Source organism: Xenopus laevis, chromosome 5L (assembly GCF_017654675.1).
Source record: "Xenopus laevis strain J_2021 chromosome 5L, Xenopus_laevis_v10.1, whole genome shotgun sequence".
Classification (NCBI taxonomy): domain Eukaryota; kingdom Metazoa; phylum Chordata; class Amphibia; order Anura; family Pipidae; genus Xenopus; species Xenopus laevis.
Window position 1 is genome coordinate 49,524,408 of NC_054379.1, and position 19,587 is coordinate 49,543,994.

A 19,587-nucleotide genomic window follows, 5' to 3' on the forward strand; every position below is an offset into this window, starting at 1 on the left:
TCTGTTATCTGGAAACCGATTACACAGAAAGATCCAAATAACCAAAAGGCTGTCTCCCATAGACACCATTTTATCAAAATAATCCAATTGTTTTAAAAATGATTTCCTTTTAATTGATTCAAACTAAGATATAATTAATCCTTATTGGAAGCAAAATAAGCCTATTCGGTTTAGTTATGTGTTTAAATGATTTGCTAGTAGACTTAAGGTATGAAGATCCAAATTATGGAAAGATCCAGTGTCTGGAAAATCCCAGGTCCCAAGCATTCTGTATGACAAGTCCCATACATGTACTTGATCTAAACTAAGATATAATTAATCCTTATTGAAAGCAAAACCAGCCTATTGGGTTTATTTAATGTTTAACTGATTTTCTAGCAAATTTAAGATATGATGATCAACATTACAGAAAGATCCATTATCCATTAACTCCAGGTCCCAAGCATTCTGGATAACAGGTTCCATACCTGTATTTTACATTATATCTTGCTGCTCTCTTAAAGCCATTACACCAATCCTATGCCTCATATGGCATACTAACATTTATGGTTAATGAAGAGTGTAATTTTGTACTTCTATGGGACCTGTTATGCAGAATGCTTGGGACCTGAAGTTCTTTTGAAGCCTTTATGTAATTTGGAGCTTTGTGGATAACCGGGTTCTTGATAATGGATCCCATACCTGTATATGTAATATAATATGCATTAATCATTCTAGAAAAACAAATGCAGGTAACATGACCTCTTATGCAGAAGCATCAGTAAGTGGCTTACCTAAAACAGGGAGTATCACTATATTATACTATATTTTTTTTCAGCATTTAGCTATAGATTGGATTAAAGAGGTGAGAGTTTTATCTGCTGATCAATTCTCCCTTCAGATCTGGGGGCACATAAGTATGTCACAGTGTATTATCAGCTGTGAAACTCGGCAAAATCCTGGATTTTAAACAGATTTTTTTAGATTTGGTAGTAAGTTGTTGGCCCTGAGCATCCAAATTTTTGGAGCATTTTGAATACCATATCATAGGGGGTCCAGTACTTGTAGAAACCTGAGTGCAGTTATGTGACAATGTTGTGCTTATATAATTACATTACTGAACAATCCTCTAAGCACATTGTTTCTTTTAAAAGGAAAAATTAAATGAACAACTAGAGGAGCAACGCCATGAACAAGCTCTACAGAGGTATCGTGGTGAAGCAGATGAACTTGACCGTTGGTTATTGAGTACTAGAGCAACACTGGATGATATTTTACTTGCATTTGAAGAACCAATGGCCATGGATGCACAGCTGATTGATTGCCAGGTAAGCACAAAAGGGTGTATATTTGCTTTTTTCAGTCTCCTATTTACTACAATAATAAAGATTGGCATCATTCATGAGTTATTTTTCTTCTGTGTAGAAATAGCAGCACATAATGCCATGCAGGACTGCTGTCAGATCTCCCAGGGCCCCATTATACTTAGTTGGCAGGTTCTGAACCGCAGACCACATTTGAAGAATCATCAATAATTGTGTGTTGCCTTAGAGTTTACATTCTAATTACTATATGTTACAAATGGTACTGTATTATAGATTGTTTGCGGCACAAAAATAAGTACCTTATCTACAGAAATGTGTATAAAGTTACAAATCAGACCATAAGGGGTAGCAAGCACAAATCAGATTATGCAGGTCAATCTGTAAAGAGGATTATGCAGATGCACGTAGAGCCATTCAGAAGCTTCTGAATACCCACAGTTCGTCATAGTCTACTTGTGGGCAGAATATGCAGTCATGGGTTTATTGCCTGTTTGGGACATTCTAGGCTCGTGCACGTAGTATTTCTAGGCTGCAATCTGTGATGCTACTGTAGAATGGTTTCCTGTTCCACTGCAAGCTTATTATTTTTTGCAAAACATATACTGGATGGATTACCAACGAAAAATGACACTGATTTTATGTAATCTCTTCATCATACGCAAAGCAGGCTTTGGCTTTACAGTGCCAGCCTCATTGTTTTGCTTCGTTTCATAACATGTTTGAATTTGCTTCTCTGTTTTCGCTGCTTCAGAATATGCTGCTGGAAATAGAGCACAAGGTGGTGGCTCTCTCTGAGCTCTCGGTGCATAGCGAGAACTTACTTATGGAAGGAAAGGCACACACCAAAGAAGAATCAGAGCAGCTAGCTATAAAACTTAGGACGTTGAAAGCAAGTCTCTTGGAACTGCAAAGGGTACTACAAGACAAGCAGATCAGCATTCAGGTAATGTACCGAGGGATAAGTAGGATAGGGGTGCTGATGTACTGCCATTTTCACTAGCAGTGCAGAAAAATAGTTTAGAAAGGCTCTAGTTAATTTTGGAAACTCTGGAACTGTAAAATTAATGTCTGTGAATCTGGTCAATATATTTACTATGTAATTGTGTCCCTATAATGTAATTATATTATAATAAAAATTTCCATAACTTATCATCTGTCATAAAAACATGTCTGAGCCAACAAGGTCTGGTAGGTAATTAATTACTGTATGTATGTTGTTCAAGCAATAGATTTGTAATAAATGTAGTAATCCAGACCTGCAACAATTTATGGGCAGCTCATGTAAACAAAAATAACATTAAAAGTGAAATCTTGTGTATATATATATATTTATATATATATATATATATATATATATATATATATATATAAATATATATAGACAAATACAAGAGGTCCTCTGCACTCAACCCATTGTCAATATATTTAAAACAGAGACATTTTGTGCATACTGCTACTGAAAAATGCCTTACCCTTTAAACAAAACAGGGATTGTTTGTCCATATATTGCAATATATTTAAGCTGGCCAACTACGTCAAAGTCATCCCATATCTGGCCAGTCCTACGCTCAATTTTCATCTGATTCATTAAGAATTCTATTCAAGGCCTTGAGAAAGGTCCCAGTGGGGACCGAAACATTACATTGGCTAAGACATGCTTCACTAAATATACTTTTTTTTGATTTTGAAAAATATCCCGGTGTTGCTGGTTCTTTTTGGAAAAAAAAATAAATTAAAAAAAAAAATATATATATATATATATATATATATACACACAGTATATATCCTCAGTGTTTCATCTAATGACAGTTTAAATACATGTTAACAGGTTCTATATGTTGTTTGTTCCATAGGCTAAACTAGCATGGGGAGAAGTGAAAGCCCACAAGCAAGCAGAACATGTAATATGTCTGTTTTTTGGTTTGGGACCTGCTTGCTGTAGTGTGATATTTTTTTCCCTTACCTCTTACACGTCTGCTGTGCTGCTAAGACCTTCTGCTTTCGACTGCATAGACAGTGCAAACCATTAGATCTCTCCTTTTAAATCAAAAGTGCTTATAATTCTGCAACAAATAATCAACTGAAATCCCTGAATTTATATTTTACTCAAATAGTAAAACCTCTTGCTAAATTTTCTATCACCAATGATTACTTTTATTAAATCACTGCAGGCAGCATTTCTCTTGGGGGCTAGTTCTCAAGTACTTTAATTTACTATTTTATTTACTCATAGTAGGTACAGTATTAATGCATCATTAAAGGGGACCTGTCATAAAATGATTCAAAATCCCATTTTATCACATTAATCCACCACATGAACTTTAATTACACTATATAAATTATTTGAATCTTGTTTCCTTCAGTCTGGGATTTCATAATTATAGCAAGCAGGCAGCAGCCATTTTGGGGATACTGTTATTAAGACAAGCCTTGCATCATCTCAGAATCTTGTTTGTGCCCCAGAATGGGGGACCCGATATCCATCCCCATGCCCTGGCTGCACAATTAAATGGTGAAGAGAACGGGGGGATGTGGGGAGAGCAGTGACATCTAGGAAGTGCTGAATGGAAATTGAATGTAATTGTCTGCCCCGCCTCTATGCCTTAGGCATAGAGGAGGGGCAGAAAATATTTGATTGACAGCTGAGATTTTTAAATGAGCTTAAAAAAGCTATGAATGCTTAATAAAAAATAGAAATAGGATTTAATATTTAATTTGAAAAGGTGCATTTGTTTTTTGTACCATTAGTTAGATGGTTTATTTTACTGTTGTCAAGATAGAGGTAGCTAGCATATTAAATTTAAACAATAAAACACAACAGGATGAACTAAGAGGCTAAAATATAGGGTGTCTACAATAAAATATCATCTACATATATTCATTTATTACAGTTTTTAGAAACAGAAAATCAAAGGATGATATGGGTTTAGGCACTGTTGATCATAGAAATAGTGTAGCAGTAAAGTAAGTTCTAAACAAGGCATTTTAATTCTGTCAGATGGTGGCTGCTAGGTACAATAATTAGACTACGGTAACGCACTTGCTGTTGATCTTCTTGTACCTCCACGTCAGAATCCTAAAGCAGAGACAACAAAGTGGTTAAATTAAGAATGTCAAGAGATTATCAGATTATACTACAACACACAGACACAATGCACAGTCATTCAGAAAATGTCCCATGTCCCAAGCAGATAAGGAGTGAAATATATTTGGAAATTAATATTTATATTAGCATATATTGAAATATTATTCTGGTAGCCATAACAACAGTAACAAGAAAATAATGCATAGGATAAGATTTTGAGTATAGCTCACTGATCCAAAATCACGTTAATGGAGTTACTATAGTATAATAACATACATTTTAACATATTTTAATTAAAATGAATACATCTTGCTTACTTTAACTCCAAGTCATGGCTTTTTGTCCAGTTTCAAATAAGAGAGTGTTTCTTACACAATGTAGGAGATATATGCTTTGCAAAATAGCCTCTGTTATATCTGAATATAAGTGGGTGGGAGTGTTTTACAGTAATTAGAAACAACTGGGCAATCATTCCATAATTATGTAGACCCTTGCACAGGTATTGATTTATTCTTCCTTTAGAATGCTTGATTTTCAAATAGCCAATCATTTGGCAGTGTGATATCTTCTGTAGGTTCATACTATCACTTTTAAAATTTGTGCAGCCAATGCAAAGACCTAAACCTGTTTGCAATAAAATTATGGGACCAGCGGTTTTACAGAGGGAGCAAAATATATTTATAAATAATGGAAACACTAACACCATTGATCTAACCATTCTTTCCTGACACGTTAAATTATGCCAGTAACATGGCAATTATATTTTCATGCAACAGGAGGCCCAATGCTAAAATTTACAGATTATTAATGAAAGCTTGACAAATTTTACCAGTGATAGATACTGTACAAGGTGGTGGGCTATTTACTGGAGACTATTGACCACATTTAGAGTTTCTTTCTTACCTTCATTTGATTTAACCCTATTTAGGAAAATGTACACGAGAAAGAGGAGTCAGAATCAGAGCTGTCTTCTTCACAAAGTCCCAGTGTCCAAGAATGGATTGTTCAGTCTAGGACAACACGTTCATTGCAGAAACAGAACAGCCTACAGAGGCAAAAAGTAAGTGACAAATACATATTTCATTATAATTATTTTGCCACGATATACACAGAATTGATTGTGTTTTTTTGCCCACATAAAGATTAGGTAGAACACTTGCTTGCATGACTGATAATTCTGCCTTCTTTGAATTATCTGAAATATAAATTGGCTTAAAGAAATACTGACGTCAGAAAATAACCTTTTTTATATCTATCATAACATTGTCTTTGGATACTATTTGTAATGTTGCCATAAAAGTATTTGCCTGATGCTTTTACATTACATTTCTTACCCCCATGTTCCTCTATGAGGGGGCTGCCATACATATTTATGCAGCAGGAGTCTCATTAGCATGAGAAACTCTAACTGACAGGTTGGGAAGGGACACAGTCAGGTTGGCAAAACAGTCAGGTTTAGGAACTTCAAGTAACAATTACTTACAAAAGCAATCGGCAAAAAACGGTAATTTTTAATATAGATTTATACTTTGACAAGAACATTTTTAGTGTCAGTATAACTTTAAGCTGTCAGTAACATAAAATAAGCATGTCAGCAATCGTAATACATTTTGCTTTTCCAAAAAAAATTTAAAGGAGAAGAAAACCCTGTAGAAAAAACCCTGTACCCACCACCCCACGTAAACCCAACTCCATCCTCCCCCCAGGCTAACTCCCCCCCCAGGGAAAGGGCCCATACTTTATACTTACCCCTCGTCGCAGATTCTGGCAGTGGACGTCACGGCATCCATCTTCCAGGTCCTTGGTAAGCTGACTGGGAGATCGGTATGTTGGCACATGCGCAGTTGGAGCAATTTGCTGGTTTGCGACAACTGCGCATGCGCCAAAATTGACGGAGATTGCAGATCTTCCAGTCAGCTTACAGAGGAAGATGGATGCCGTGAAGTCCGCTAAGTATAAAGGATGGGGCATTTCCCCAGGGGGAGGGGGCAGTTAGCCTGAGGGGAGGAGGGAGGGGGGTCTACGTATATTCATATATATTCATGATTATATTTTACCCTTAGGAACTGGAACAAGAGCTGGCTGAGCAAAAGAAGCTACTGCAGTCAGTTGCGAGTCGTGGTGGAGAGATCATAAACCAGCAGACAGTTACTGAACGGTCAGAACTCAGGTTAAACAATCCGGACATTTAAAATACTAAATATTAGTGGTAGTGTGACTTCTTGCTTTTTGTGCTTTTCAAATTATGAATGTGGCTTTCTCTGTCAGTGTCCTTTTTCTGCATGTTGTTTGTTCTATCATACTATGAAAAATAGGGAAATTAATACACTTTTTATTTCATCCAGGGAGAATACAGATTCCTTGTCTTGTGAGTTGGGCCTGGAAGGATTTAGATCTCCATCAGAAGATCAGATGAGAATGAAATGGGAAAGTTTACACCAGGAGCTTAGCGCAAAAGAAAAACTGGTGCAGAATGCCTTGGAACAGGAGCAAGAGCAGCCAGTAATTCTTCTATTATTCCAGATATTATATACATGTCATAGCTATTGGCTTGGCTGGTAGTTACCAAGTTATCAAGTTTAAATTAATCTAGCCAAGTGCCGCATTAATTCACCACAAGCATCTATAATGTTTCCAAACTAAGTACAAGTATGTGGAGTTATTAAAGAGAGGAACCAAAAGCTTAATTAGCATATAGACATGAGCTTAATTATTTACTCTAATAATTACTAATAGGCTAATATATGCTATATTTATCTGATTTAAATGATGATCTTTTTTCTTACCAGATATTCAGCAAAACAAACAGACTAGTCCATGGGGTGCCATTTTACAAAGGAGATAGAAAGGCCCAAGATAAACCATCAGTTACAAAGCTTCTAGATAGCCTGAACCAATCTCTTGAAGATGTATCATCTCAGGTAATGCCAAACTGTTTGCATAGCTGTAAAAATTGCTTCCCAGTTCTCGTACAATCATTCATTTCTTTGAATAGCTTTTTCATGCAGTAAAAGGGATGCAGTTGCCCTGTTTTAAATCTACTTCAAGGATGATATTGCTTTAAGATTAAGATGGCCATGCACTGGCTGCATTGACTTATTGTTGCCTTCTCAATTTTGCTAAGATCTTGGGTGGATCCCCTATAGACCTGAAACTTGCAAATAAGTACACAGATGCCAATAGTACATGTGTGATAAATAAAACCAGTGTAACACTTCCAAGGCGGTTTCCATGGATGAAACCTTTTACATTACTTTATTTTTTTTAATTAGATCAGCAGACCAAGTAGGAAAGGAGGAAAAAGAAAGGGGCCAGGGAATTTAATGCTGGATTACATGGCATAGGTATAGCTGGGATGGTTGGAGCAAGAGTAAATAAGAACTGAAATGTGTTTTCAAACAGAAGAGAAAGTAAAAAGGAAAGGAATCCGTCGGGGGGGGGGGTAGAGGGATTGGAATTACAAAAGATATCCAGGGAAAATGGAACCAAATGTAAAAAGGTGAGTGGACTGAGCAGAGGACACTGACTCACCCAAACGCCACAGTCAAAAACACTTTCTTTAGGCAATCAGCACTTGAAAGAACCGCTGATCCATTAAATGCCTCAATTAGATGACCTTGTCACCATATGTGAAGCCACCTGAGCTGTATAAATAAAGGAAAATAATAATATTTGTCCCCAACCCAAAAGTGTTGTATATCCATTTTCCATGGCTCATGTTTCTTGTACAGTTCAGGTATGGGATCTGTTACCCAGAAACCCATTACCCAGAAAGCTCCAAATTACGGAAACACAGTCTTTCATCGACTAACTAATGTATAATTAATACTTATTGAAAGTAAAACTAGCCCAGTGGGTTTATTTAATGTTTACAGTAGACTTAAGGTATGAAGATCCAGATTACAGAAAGATCTGTTATCTGGAAAGCCCCAGGTCCAAAGCTTTCTGGATAACAGGTCCCATACCTGTATATAGATTATTGCTTTTGTGACAAGACAGAAAAATAATGTCTGCAAATATGATTTCTCAGGGCGGTGGTGTAGAAACGAAGAGCCTCCCATATGAAAGAAAATTGTATGATGCAGTCTCTGCCACATCTTCATGGCTTGATGATGTGGAAGATCAGATTTTTGTGGCAACAGCTCTTCAACCAGAGGAAACAGAGGCATGCCTATACCATCAAGAGGTAAACGTTGATAGAATAAATACTTATCTGTTCTTAAAGTAATATCCATTAGACAGTTATGACAAATAAAGATGTGTTACTAGATATAGAAGGTAATGTAATAACATTTTACACCCATTAAAATGAATCATCAGGCCACCTGTCTGAAAGCAAACATCTAATTGTGGATTATAAAGCTTTATAAAGCAATGACAGAGTATTTACAAATTGTTATATGTGTGTTTGGATTCGGCCGAACCCCCGAATCATTTGCATATGTAATTTCGGGTTCGGCCGGGCAGAAGAATTCGGCCGAATCCCAATTATGCTGTAAAAGGCAGAATCCTGGCCGAATCCCCATACAGTATATATATATATATATATATATATATATATATATATATGTGTGTGTGTGTATATATATATATATATATATATATATATATATATATATATATATATATACAGACTTTTCCTCATAATGTTTGTTTAGACAAATCATTGTGTTGCATATTATTTTGATGTATTATTGTAATATAGTGTGGTATTTCTTCTTTCTCTGCATTCTTGGGAATCCAGACACTAGCAAAATATATAAAAGAGATGTCTGAAGAAATGGATAAGAACAAGAATCTGTTCTTCCGCACATTCTCCCGCAGTGGGGATAACCAAGAGATCATTGAAGATACTTTGTACTGTCTGCTGGGCAGACTGAATATATTGGAGTCGGTAGTGAATCATCGTTGTTGCCAGATGAAGCAGAGACTGCAAGATCTTTTGGCCTTTCAGGTATGCTGCAAGTTAATAAAAGTATCTCATAGGTACCACATAGGAGTAAACAAGTAAAACAAAAATCCGAAAGCCCATCCTCACCCATATTATAATGACAACATTAATATATATTTAGTATGCATTGTTTAATGCATTGCACTGTCATTGTTTGTTGTATTTAAGCACTATTGCACTATTTTTTGTTTTGTTATTTAAAAAAAAAAGAAAATAATACCGTTTTGGAATGATCAGGGTACATTTCACCACAGGTTGTCATTGTATAACTTTGTATGTGACAAATATGGGAATCTATCACAACAATTTGTTTTCATTGGTGCATATTTCTTGTCTAACTTTTAGAATGATTTAAAGATTCTCTTTACATCACTGGCTGATAACAAGTACATAATACTGCAGAAATTGGCAGAAGCAGCTGAGAGACCTGCAAAAGAACAAATACAGGTAATTTCCCATATAATGAATAGAAAAATATTCAAGGTGCCTGATCATGAAAATTCTCATGATCCTGAACTTTAACACAATACTTACTTGGCATTTGAGTTTGGCCAGTGTGCTTGGAAATACTCTGTTAGTTAGATATTCAGGGGTTTCAGACACATTGCTAATAACACTCTCCATGCTGAATACTGAAGTGTCTGCATTTAGTGCTTTATTCAATACTTTGTGTTTTCAAATTATTTAGTTGTACAGTTTTATAATTTTCTACATGCAGTAACATATAGTATTGGATCTACTTTAGAGTTGTGCTACTTTGCTTTACCTTCTCTCTTTGACCTTATCTCTTCACCTTCTTCTATATTTCATATTTCCAGGGATTCTGCCCTTTTCTTGAATCTAGAGGAACCCTTTACCAGATGGGTCAGATTCCACGATATCGCTAGTCCTGTGCAAGAGAATGATATGAACTTTTCTCCTGCAACAGATAGTCCAGCAAATTACATGATGCACAAAGACAATTAAAGCAATAATTGATTCATGCTCTGAATGCTAGTTATTGCCACTGTTTGCAAAATGTGTGCATTGTTTGAGACATGATAGACTTTCTCTAAAAGCCACTACTGAAAAACCATGATCATAGGAGACTGCTTTTTTTTGCAGCAACTTTTCGAGATTTCTCAAATCGCATCCATAAATAAAATTGCAAAAACTGCCACCTATTACCTCTCGAGATGCCATAGAAGTCAACAGTATATGTTTAGTAGTCATGCTAGTTGTTAATGGGGGGTTTCAACACATTTCTTATTCTGTAATTGCATTTTGTCACAATGACAAAACTGGATTGCGATTAACCCATTTGAGATTTGTATTAAATCTGACATTTTAGCTCATTGTGGACCATTTTTAAACTTGATTTTCTAATACATATACAGGGGAATGTAATAAAAGTAGCAAAGAGCAAAACAATTCGCACCAATAAGACTAAAAATCCACATCTCGCAATGTAATATTGTTCCTTAAACTGTTATTGCATTGCGAATTTTAATTGCGCATTGCGAATTTTAATTGCGCATTCATAAGAAGTGCTTGAAGGTGTCGTAATCTTTTGGAGCAAACATAACGACTTTTTCAGTAAGAAGTTTTATTACATTGACTGCGCATTGGCGCAAACTATAAAATTCGCAAACGGTCTTTCACTGTCGGAAGTGGTCGCTAAACTGTTTCCGGGCTCGCAAAAGCTATATTAAATTCGCACAAAGCAAAATTTGTTCGCGCAAAGGCATAACTTTTCGCATTGCGAATAGTTTTTCCGTTAGCGATTTTTATTACATTCCCCCAATAGTATGTTAATGTTGCAAAAATTAATTATAGGGGCCGGTTTGCTTAAATTACTGAGAAATCTCTGAGGAATTTAGATTTTTTACACTGTAACTGCCAAGAAATTGTTAATTGACAGATGTATCAAAGCAAATCAATGTGTCTATCCATGAGATTGTGTTTGAATGCTTTGAGCAGTTAAACACCATTCTATTGTATGGGGTGTCAGAGCTCAGTGGTAGCACAGGGATTTTAGCTAATAACACAATAGTTTTTACAGGTTCAATTTACCAAATAGCCAGTACATAGTTATTAGACAGTAAATATATTATTTTTCTGTCTCTTATTTATTTTGTATTTGTCCTAAAAGTTAAAAATTTAAGAGAACATGCTGACTGCGGACTAATCCAGCCACCTTTCCAATAAATATAATAAAAATGACTTTGTCTTTTTGGTACCTCTACAATGAGAATTTTTATTGGCAGAAGTTTTGATATTAGAGCGGATTTGATTATCTACACAATCTTTTCAGTAATCCCTGTTTCCAACACTGCCCACCCCACAAGTATGGACCCCCCCCCCCCCCGTGATGTTGTACCTATGTAGTGAGTTCTTCAGCAAGTAGGGGAGGTGTACCATGCAGTAGAATTTTTAACACTTGCCAATATGAGGATCATATATGTTATATGAGAGGACTGAGAAAGAAATAAACAGTGCAAATAACCATTTCTTGGAAAATGTACACAAAGCTAATTTCATTTTTAGGCTAATGACACATGCTAAGATTCGGGGGGAGATTTAGTCGCCTGGCTTTTGCTGCTTTGTTTTCTAAAGTAGCCCGAAGTTTCCTCATGAGGCAACTTTGGGCTACTTCTGAAAACAAAGCGTTCCGAGTGCCATCCATTTCAATTGTAGCTGGCGGGAAGGCTTTTCAGGGAGATTATTCGCTAAAGAAGAGGTGATTCGTCGCTGGGCAACTAAATCTCCCCGAATCTTAGCATGTGTCACCACGCTTAAGATACGAAGAAAAAATATTTGGCCATACTGGATAATTCTTTTCATTAATGCACAACACCTAATAAATGAAGGGACCCATTTAGAGATGCCACAGAAGACAGATCAAGTCCATCAGGTTTTTATCAACATTTTGTTTGCTGATTAAATCAAAATTCTACAAATCCAAAACAAAAAAAGTATCTCTTAAGTCAGCTTCCTGTCACGGCTAATCTTAAAAAGAAAAGAAAACCTATTGGTAGCATCTGTTTTTAAAAGAAAGATAAGGGCTCATTTACATCTGCAAGTTCAGTGAACAAAGTGAAATATTGAGCACAATCGCCATGTTTTTTTTCCCCACAATGCCGTTTTGCAGCGCCTTGTGTAATTGCATCTGATTTACAAAGTGAATGTAACTGCACATTCATTATGTCTACATTTGGACACAGTTTTGTGGAAGTACATCTGCATATGATTCTTTAGGCGCAGGTGTGTTGCACCTATTGACGCTGGGCACAAAGGGAAACTGAGAGCTACCGCTTGGTCAGGAGGTGGCAGTAGTTCCAGTAGGTGCAGCAGTGCTCAAATCACAACGGAAGGCAGGAAGGACGAGCAGTTATATTGCTACATATTAAAGTGATACTGACATTTAAAAACTACTTTTTAAAATATGAATGTACATTAAATGTTACCTATAGGTCATGTTGATTATTTTTTGCTGAGAGATTTGTTGATGTAAATTATTGTAAGTTGTCTGTTTTGCCAACTTGACTGTCCCATCTCAGCCTGTCAGTTTAAGTTTCTAATACTAAAGGACTCCTGCTGCACAAATATGGCAGCCCCTCATACAGGAACATGGGGCATCAGACATGTGACGCAAAAGCATTGTGCAAATACTTTATGGCAAAGTTATCAGTAGCTTTCAAAGGCAATATTATGATAGATGAAAAAAAGAGTAAGGAGCAAATTCAAAGTGACATATCTTTTACACTGTAAATTCCTTCTAAAAAATCCATGCCCACTGCATTAGGTGAAAAGTTTTGCAACCGATGCCACAGACACAGATTTGTTCTGGTTAGTTAATTGTACACAAATGGGTGCATCTCACAGCAGGTGGAATGGGGTGGGACATATATGTACACGCGCCCTACAGTTGTGTGTAAATCAATTGGCACATAATATAAAGGGAGCCCTGCCCTTGCTGACTGGGAAATACATCTAAGCTTTGTCCCAGAGTGCTCTGTGCTATGTTCCTCATGCATTAAGTGGGCAGAAAATCCAAAATGGTCACAGCAGTATAGATAAATGCAAATAGGTGCAATTCTGCCCCAGTTTTTAGTCCTAGCTATTGTCAATGAGATAAGATAGGCATGTGACCTGCAATCTATACCTTGAAGATGGAGGGATTCATAATAGATCATATACTCTTTACACAAAAATAATTGTTCATAATAGCGGGTAAAGTATATAACAGCACATCATGACATTTCATTTTAAAAGTTTGCAGCTCATTGTGGTTGACATATGGGAGAGCAGTTAGTAAAGGGGACATTATACTATAGTTCAAGAAAAGCATCCTTCCAGAGTAACTGTTGTGTAATCTGTGGCATATATGAAAAATAAATCTAATGGGATTATGGCATCTGAAAGATTTTATTGTAATATTAAATACTTTTAAGCACACTACCATCTTCGGTAATATGATAATACATATTATAATATTGTAAATATTCATAACCAATGAAAGAGTTTAGTCAGAACATCAATATGAACTTTAGAACGACACTGTATATCTGGCACAATCTCTGTATTTTTCCCCCCCACGATGCAGCGGTTTTTAACCAGAATTTCAGCATCAGCATGGTCACAAGGGAGCAATGTACTTGAGCAATTGTGTCTAATTTGCCAAAAAGTAATGCAACAAAACATACACATTTTGCTGCAAATTGGACACAAGTACATCTGGCATCATTTGCAGTGTTTGCCAATGCTTCAATAGGTGCAGCATTGCACCACTGAGTAAGGAAGGCAGGGAGGACTGAGTGCAACTATATGGAAGTGCAAGAGGCACATTTTTGATGCAAGTAATGAAAGTGGTTGTACCATGCACTTCATTGTAGTCAAAGGGACAAACTGTCATAATGAAGAAGCTGTGGGGGAAAAGTGGTATAAAAAGACTAGTCATCTAGTACCAGACTTTCAGTTTAGCAGCTATCGGTTAGGGTTTCAAAACCTGATAATACATGCGTCAGATTTGTAGTCCTTTATCCGTATAGAAACACATAACTAAATCGCATTCTGAGTAAGTTTACGATGTGCATATTATTGCAATGCATATTGTACATATTCTGTTTGTACTGCCTTTTCTGTATGCTCATTGGCCATGGTAATGAGAATTATATAGTGAATAATGCATATAATCGGTATAGATAATAATTTTCCCAATGGAGTTATTTCTGGCCCATTGATGGCTAAGAAAATGAGTCATTGGTTTTGAATAATGGCAGTGTAGCGAAGCAAAATAATACCGGCACAAAGCTGATGATGTTACTTGAATCTAAGTTTCAAGTGCTCATTTTTTGTTTGTGTCATGGATGATGCTCCCCGAATGCCAAAGGGTTAACATTGTGCAAGCTAGGAAGGCAGGGAGGACAGGGATAACTAGCTATGTATATGTAGGTAAGGAGGGAGGGTGTTAGTTTGGGTTTATTTAGAGAGGGTTACAGGTGTTGCTACGTACTTTTCTATTCACTGTGTTTGGTGTGTTAAAAGGGGGTTGAGGTTTGCCTTCTTGCAACAGCTAAAATGGGGAGAATGTTTGAGTGGCAAGGGATTGGAATTTCAATTCAATTTTGTACCTCCTTGGTATTAGTCCCAGAAGGTAAGGAGTCTGGATTGAGGACTATCCTGCTTTAACTTGGCGCTGCAGTGCCTGGTGGCTGGAATGGTGAGTGACCCATTCACTCCTGTGGAATCTGTGTGCAATCCCAGGGTAGTGTTTTACTATTCTGTATTGCATTATTTAAATGTTATTGTTCAATGTTTTTATTGTGTAAATAAAGATGTAGCCTTTTACATTCATCTTGGGATCTGTGGTGAGTTTTGTTTCGGCTTATGCAACAGAGGTTTTAGTAAAGTCTTATCGGTTGCCTGCACTGGTCATATGAAGATTGATATTTTTTTATTATTGCTAAACTTCCTTAAATAGGAGTACAGCTGTAAAAATATATATTTTTTTAAAATCTCATGTATTTTAGGCTATTTTGCAAGCAGAAGACAGCCTTAAAGAACTGGACACAGAAATAAATGAACTGAAGAAACGAGGGGACAAATTACAAGCAGATCAGTCATCAATGCAAGATCTTTCAAAGTTGCAGGTGCTGTACATGTTTTTATGTTTTTACAAATAACAAATTTAACGAAAAATGTATCTTATCTTTTTTTGCTTATGCCATATTGGCCTATCACATGATTTGTGATGCTCTCTAGACTGATGCTATTTACCTTCACTATAGGATACATACGACGAGTTGATGATGATAATTGGCTCAAGGAGAAGTGGTCTGAATCAGAATCTTGCACTGAGAAGTCAGTATGAACGTGCTCTCCAAGACCTGGCTGATTTAATTGAAACAGGAACTGAGAAGATGTCAGGGGGACAGAAATTCATTGTTTCCTCCAGAGATGAAGTTGAAACTTTGTTAGACAAGCACAAGGTAAACAGTATTGTGTGTTAATTTCTGTTGATGTGATGAGCTAATAAGTTATAGGTATAGTTTCATCATCAGGTGCAAGTGTCACACCAGCACACACTTAATTTTGTAAAGCAGGCTCTTAGCCACTCTATTAAAAGCAGGAAAGTTCAAAAGGTTCATGTTTCAAGCTTGATGCTGTAATGGTGATACCCAGCCAGGTATCCAGGATTTCGCACAAAACTTATTTAAATGTTTTTATGTATTTTCTATTTTCGAAAAGTTGACTTTTAGAAGTATCTTTCTCATATTTGTAGTGCTTTTTGGGGATTTCATCTACTTTTTAGGCCTGAATTGTTTGCCTTCCTAGAGATGGGATAAAGTAGTATGATCATTGCTGTCCTTAAAGCCTTATATACAGTAGAAAGATCAATTTAAAAAAGTCACATATTGATATGTATTAAATGTACAGTATTTAAAGGGGTTATTCACCTTCCAAAACTTTTGTTCAGTTGTTTTCAGATTTTGCACCAGAAATAAATTAGTTTTTCAGTTACTTTCTATTTTCTATTTGGGACAAGTTTTCTGATATTAAAGTGTAAAGTTTCATTTCTTTCTGAAGCAGCTTTGGGAGAGGCAGATAGATGACTGTTCTAAAGTGATACATTAGTTGACACGTTTCTTATCTTTGGCCCTGCTGAGTTTCTTCAAAGCGGTTGTTCACCTTTAAATTAACTTTTAGTATGACGTAGAGATTGATATTCCAAGACAATTTGCAATTGGTTTCCATTTTTTATTATTTGTGTTTTTCAAGCTATTTAGATTTTTATTTAGCAATCAGATTGCTGAAATTGCTCCAGTTTGCAATCTCAGCAATCTGGTTTCTAGGGTCCAAGTAACCATAGCAACCATGCATTAATATAAATAAGAGACAGATATAAATAGTAGAGCGCCTGAAAATAAAGATGAGTAATATAAAGTAGGAATAACTGTACATTTGTAGCCTTACTGAGCATTTGTTTTTATATGGGGCCAGTGACCCCTATTTGAAAGTTGGAAAGAGTCAGAAGAAGTACCGGTAGATAAATTATTCAAATACTATAAAAAAGAAAAAATGAAGGCCAATTGAAAAGCTTTGTAGAATTAGCCGTTCTATAACATACTAAAAGTTAAGTTAGAGGTGAACCACCGTTAAACTTTAAACTTTAATTTTGAAAAAACAATAAAAAATAAAAGATGGAAAGCAACTGAAAGCAATTTCAAAACAACTGAACTGAAAAAAGTGTTTGGAAGGTGAACAGCACTTTGTTGGGGACTGCAGAGTAAATCTTAATTTTCAATTTTAAAATGATTTAAAATTAGACGGGCACTTGTAAAATGATGCAGACAAAGTCATTTGCGCTATTAGAATGTTGGGCTCTCTCATTTATGTAGTGAATACTCAGGGGCAAATTCATCAAGGGTCGAATATCGAGTGTTAATTAACCCTCGATATTCGACTGGGAATGAAAATCCTTCGACTTCGAATATCGAAGTCGAAGGATTTTGCGCAAAAAGTTTGATCGAACGATCGAAGGAAATCGATTGAACGATTAAATCCTTTGAATCGAACGATTCGAAGGATTTTAATCCAACGATCGAAGGATTATCCTTCGACCAAAAAAACTTAGCCAAGCCTATGGGGACCTTCCCCATAGGCTAACATTGGGTTCGGTAGCTTTTAGGTGGCGAACTAGGGGGTTAAAGTTTTTTCTTAAAGAGACAGTACTTCGACTATCGAATGGTCGAATAGTCGAACGATTTTTAGTTCGAATCCTTCAATTCAAAGTCGTAGTCGATGGTCGAAGTAGCCAAAAAAACACTTCGAAATTCAAAGTTTTTTTACTTCGAATCCTTCACTGGAGCTTGGTGAATGGGCCCCTCAGTGTTGCATTATTTTGAAAAATATGAAATGTCATAGAAAAAAAGATTAATTAAACAAGTGTAATGACAGTGATTTTTTTTTTGATATAGGAGTATTTCCAGGGTTTGGAATCACATGTGATCCTCACTGAAACCCTTTTCAGGAAAATCAGCAGCTATGCTCTGCCAAGTGAATCACAAAATAACTCAGTACTAATTGCCGGAGCTTCAGCACTTCTTAAACAGGCTCACAAAAGAGGCGTGGAATTGGAATACATACTTGAAGTAAGTAGACTACACATTTCATTTGTGAGGGGTATGTTTAAAGGAGAACTAAACCCTAAAATGAATATGGTTTAAAATGCCATATTTTTGCCTATAATATTAGCTGATGCTGCAAGGCTAATTATGAAATGCTGATGCTAATTGCACTGGTTTCTGTGCTGCCATGCAGTAAGCTCACCCTAAGCTCAGTAAGTGACAGCAGCACAGAGCATGTGCAGTGAATCAGCAGAAAAGAAGATGGGGAGCTACTGGGGCATCTTTGAAGGCACAGATCTTTACTGCTAAATGGTTTTTGCCTTGGGCTGGTACAGAAACCCCAAACATAATATACAACATTTCTAGTTTACTTCTTTAGTAAAGCTTTAGTTCTCCTTTAATATTTTATTTTAGTCCATCAAAAACAATTAGGCAAATGCAATGTTATATTTATGCAAGGTCACTACCATACGGGAAAAAGTAACAACTATGTCATTGTCTGCTTTAACAAATATACGGGGCAATGCCCTGACAGGTAAAATGTTTGCTCAATTTCTGGTAATTTGTAGTAACTAATCACATTGTGTGCTTGGGAGCTTTAGACTTTTAGCCAAGTTACTTAAATAATGGCAATGTTATGTCTGATGTTTACATTTTTTTGTATTTTCCCCATAAATTTATTTTCCATTTCATTTTCCATCAAGTTTTTCTGCCTGTAATACCAGCTCAGAGTGTATTTTTTAGCCTTGCTAAAGCAGTGATTATGGATTCTGACTTTGTTATAACCGTAAAATAAATACTTTGTGTTACATTTGTCAGTATTCATATAGAGATCTGTAATGACTTGTTACCCTATCCTCTATATCCTCTATATACAATAAAAGCTCAGAGGTTCAGTAACCCATATCAACCAATAATAAAGGTCAATCATGACCCGTGGGGATGCAAGTGCAAGAGAACTTAGGGGCACAAGAGTGAGCCTTTATTGCTCATTTCCTAAGCACTTGCCCCCCTTGGACGCTGTTCTCTGAACTCGGTGCCAGATGAAAAATCTGGTGCTTCGTGAAGAGCATAGCATCAGGGCACACAGCTCTACCCAGTCCTTACCACCTGCCCTTGGCCAGATAATAAGGACAGGGCCTGATGAGTGTCACGCAATATAGGGGCAGGTAGTGGGCAGCAGGGGAGGATGCCTATATGCCTCTCCCTGCCTCTCTTGAATGGAGTGCTGCCTAATGCAGGCAGTGTTCCATGTATAGCACATTCTGCATTTCTTTGTGTCCAAAACAGAGCACAGAGGCCTGCAGATATTTGCACAATGCCCCACGCGGTGCAAAAAAATTGCAGAATGTGGCCTTTGTTTTGCACTTTGAACACTGCATGGGGGATTGTACATGAGCCCTAAGATGTTTACTGTTAAACAGATGCCATCTAATGATGTGAGTATCGAAAATTTATGAAATGGCAAAAAATTGGCCAAATGCATTTAAGTCAATGGGCGATATATTTTTTTTATGTGCAGCAATTTTTTTACACTCATCTGAGTCTTTAGTGCTGTAATTGGTTAGACTAGTAGCAACATTGTAACAGTTTTATGGTTACTTTTCTCTACCTGTTAGCCTCCTAACATACTTTTTA

The 19,587-nt window shown here is 36.5% G+C and overlaps 1 protein-coding gene across 3 annotated transcripts in view; it reads left to right on the forward strand.

The window, feature by feature from the left end:
* Positions 1–19,587, forward strand: part of syne1.L (spectrin repeat containing, nuclear envelope 1 L homeolog) — a 285,490-nt gene that overhangs the window by 205,904 nt on the left and 59,999 nt on the right. For 2 of the 3 annotated variants that reach the window (XM_018263031.2, XM_041562726.1), the window contains 13 exons: positions 1,134–1,307; positions 2,056–2,247; positions 3,158–3,205; positions 5,318–5,449; positions 6,453–6,559; positions 6,735–6,891; positions 7,179–7,310; positions 8,420–8,575; positions 9,134–9,343; positions 9,686–9,787; positions 15,352–15,471; positions 15,610–15,810; positions 17,800–17,973. In XM_018263031.2, the coding sequence (XP_018118520.1) occupies positions 1,134–1,307; positions 2,056–2,247; positions 3,158–3,205; positions 5,318–5,449; positions 6,453–6,559; positions 6,735–6,891; positions 7,179–7,310; positions 8,420–8,575; positions 9,134–9,343; positions 9,686–9,787; positions 15,352–15,471; positions 15,610–15,810; positions 17,800–17,973 (1,905 nt within the window). The remainder of the gene's footprint in view (positions 1–1,133; positions 1,308–2,055; positions 2,248–3,157; positions 3,206–5,317; positions 5,450–6,452; positions 6,560–6,734; positions 6,892–7,178; positions 7,311–8,419; positions 8,576–9,133; positions 9,344–9,685; positions 9,788–15,351; positions 15,472–15,609; positions 15,811–17,799; positions 17,974–19,587) is intronic. The other variant, XM_041562725.1, reaches the window with a different exon arrangement.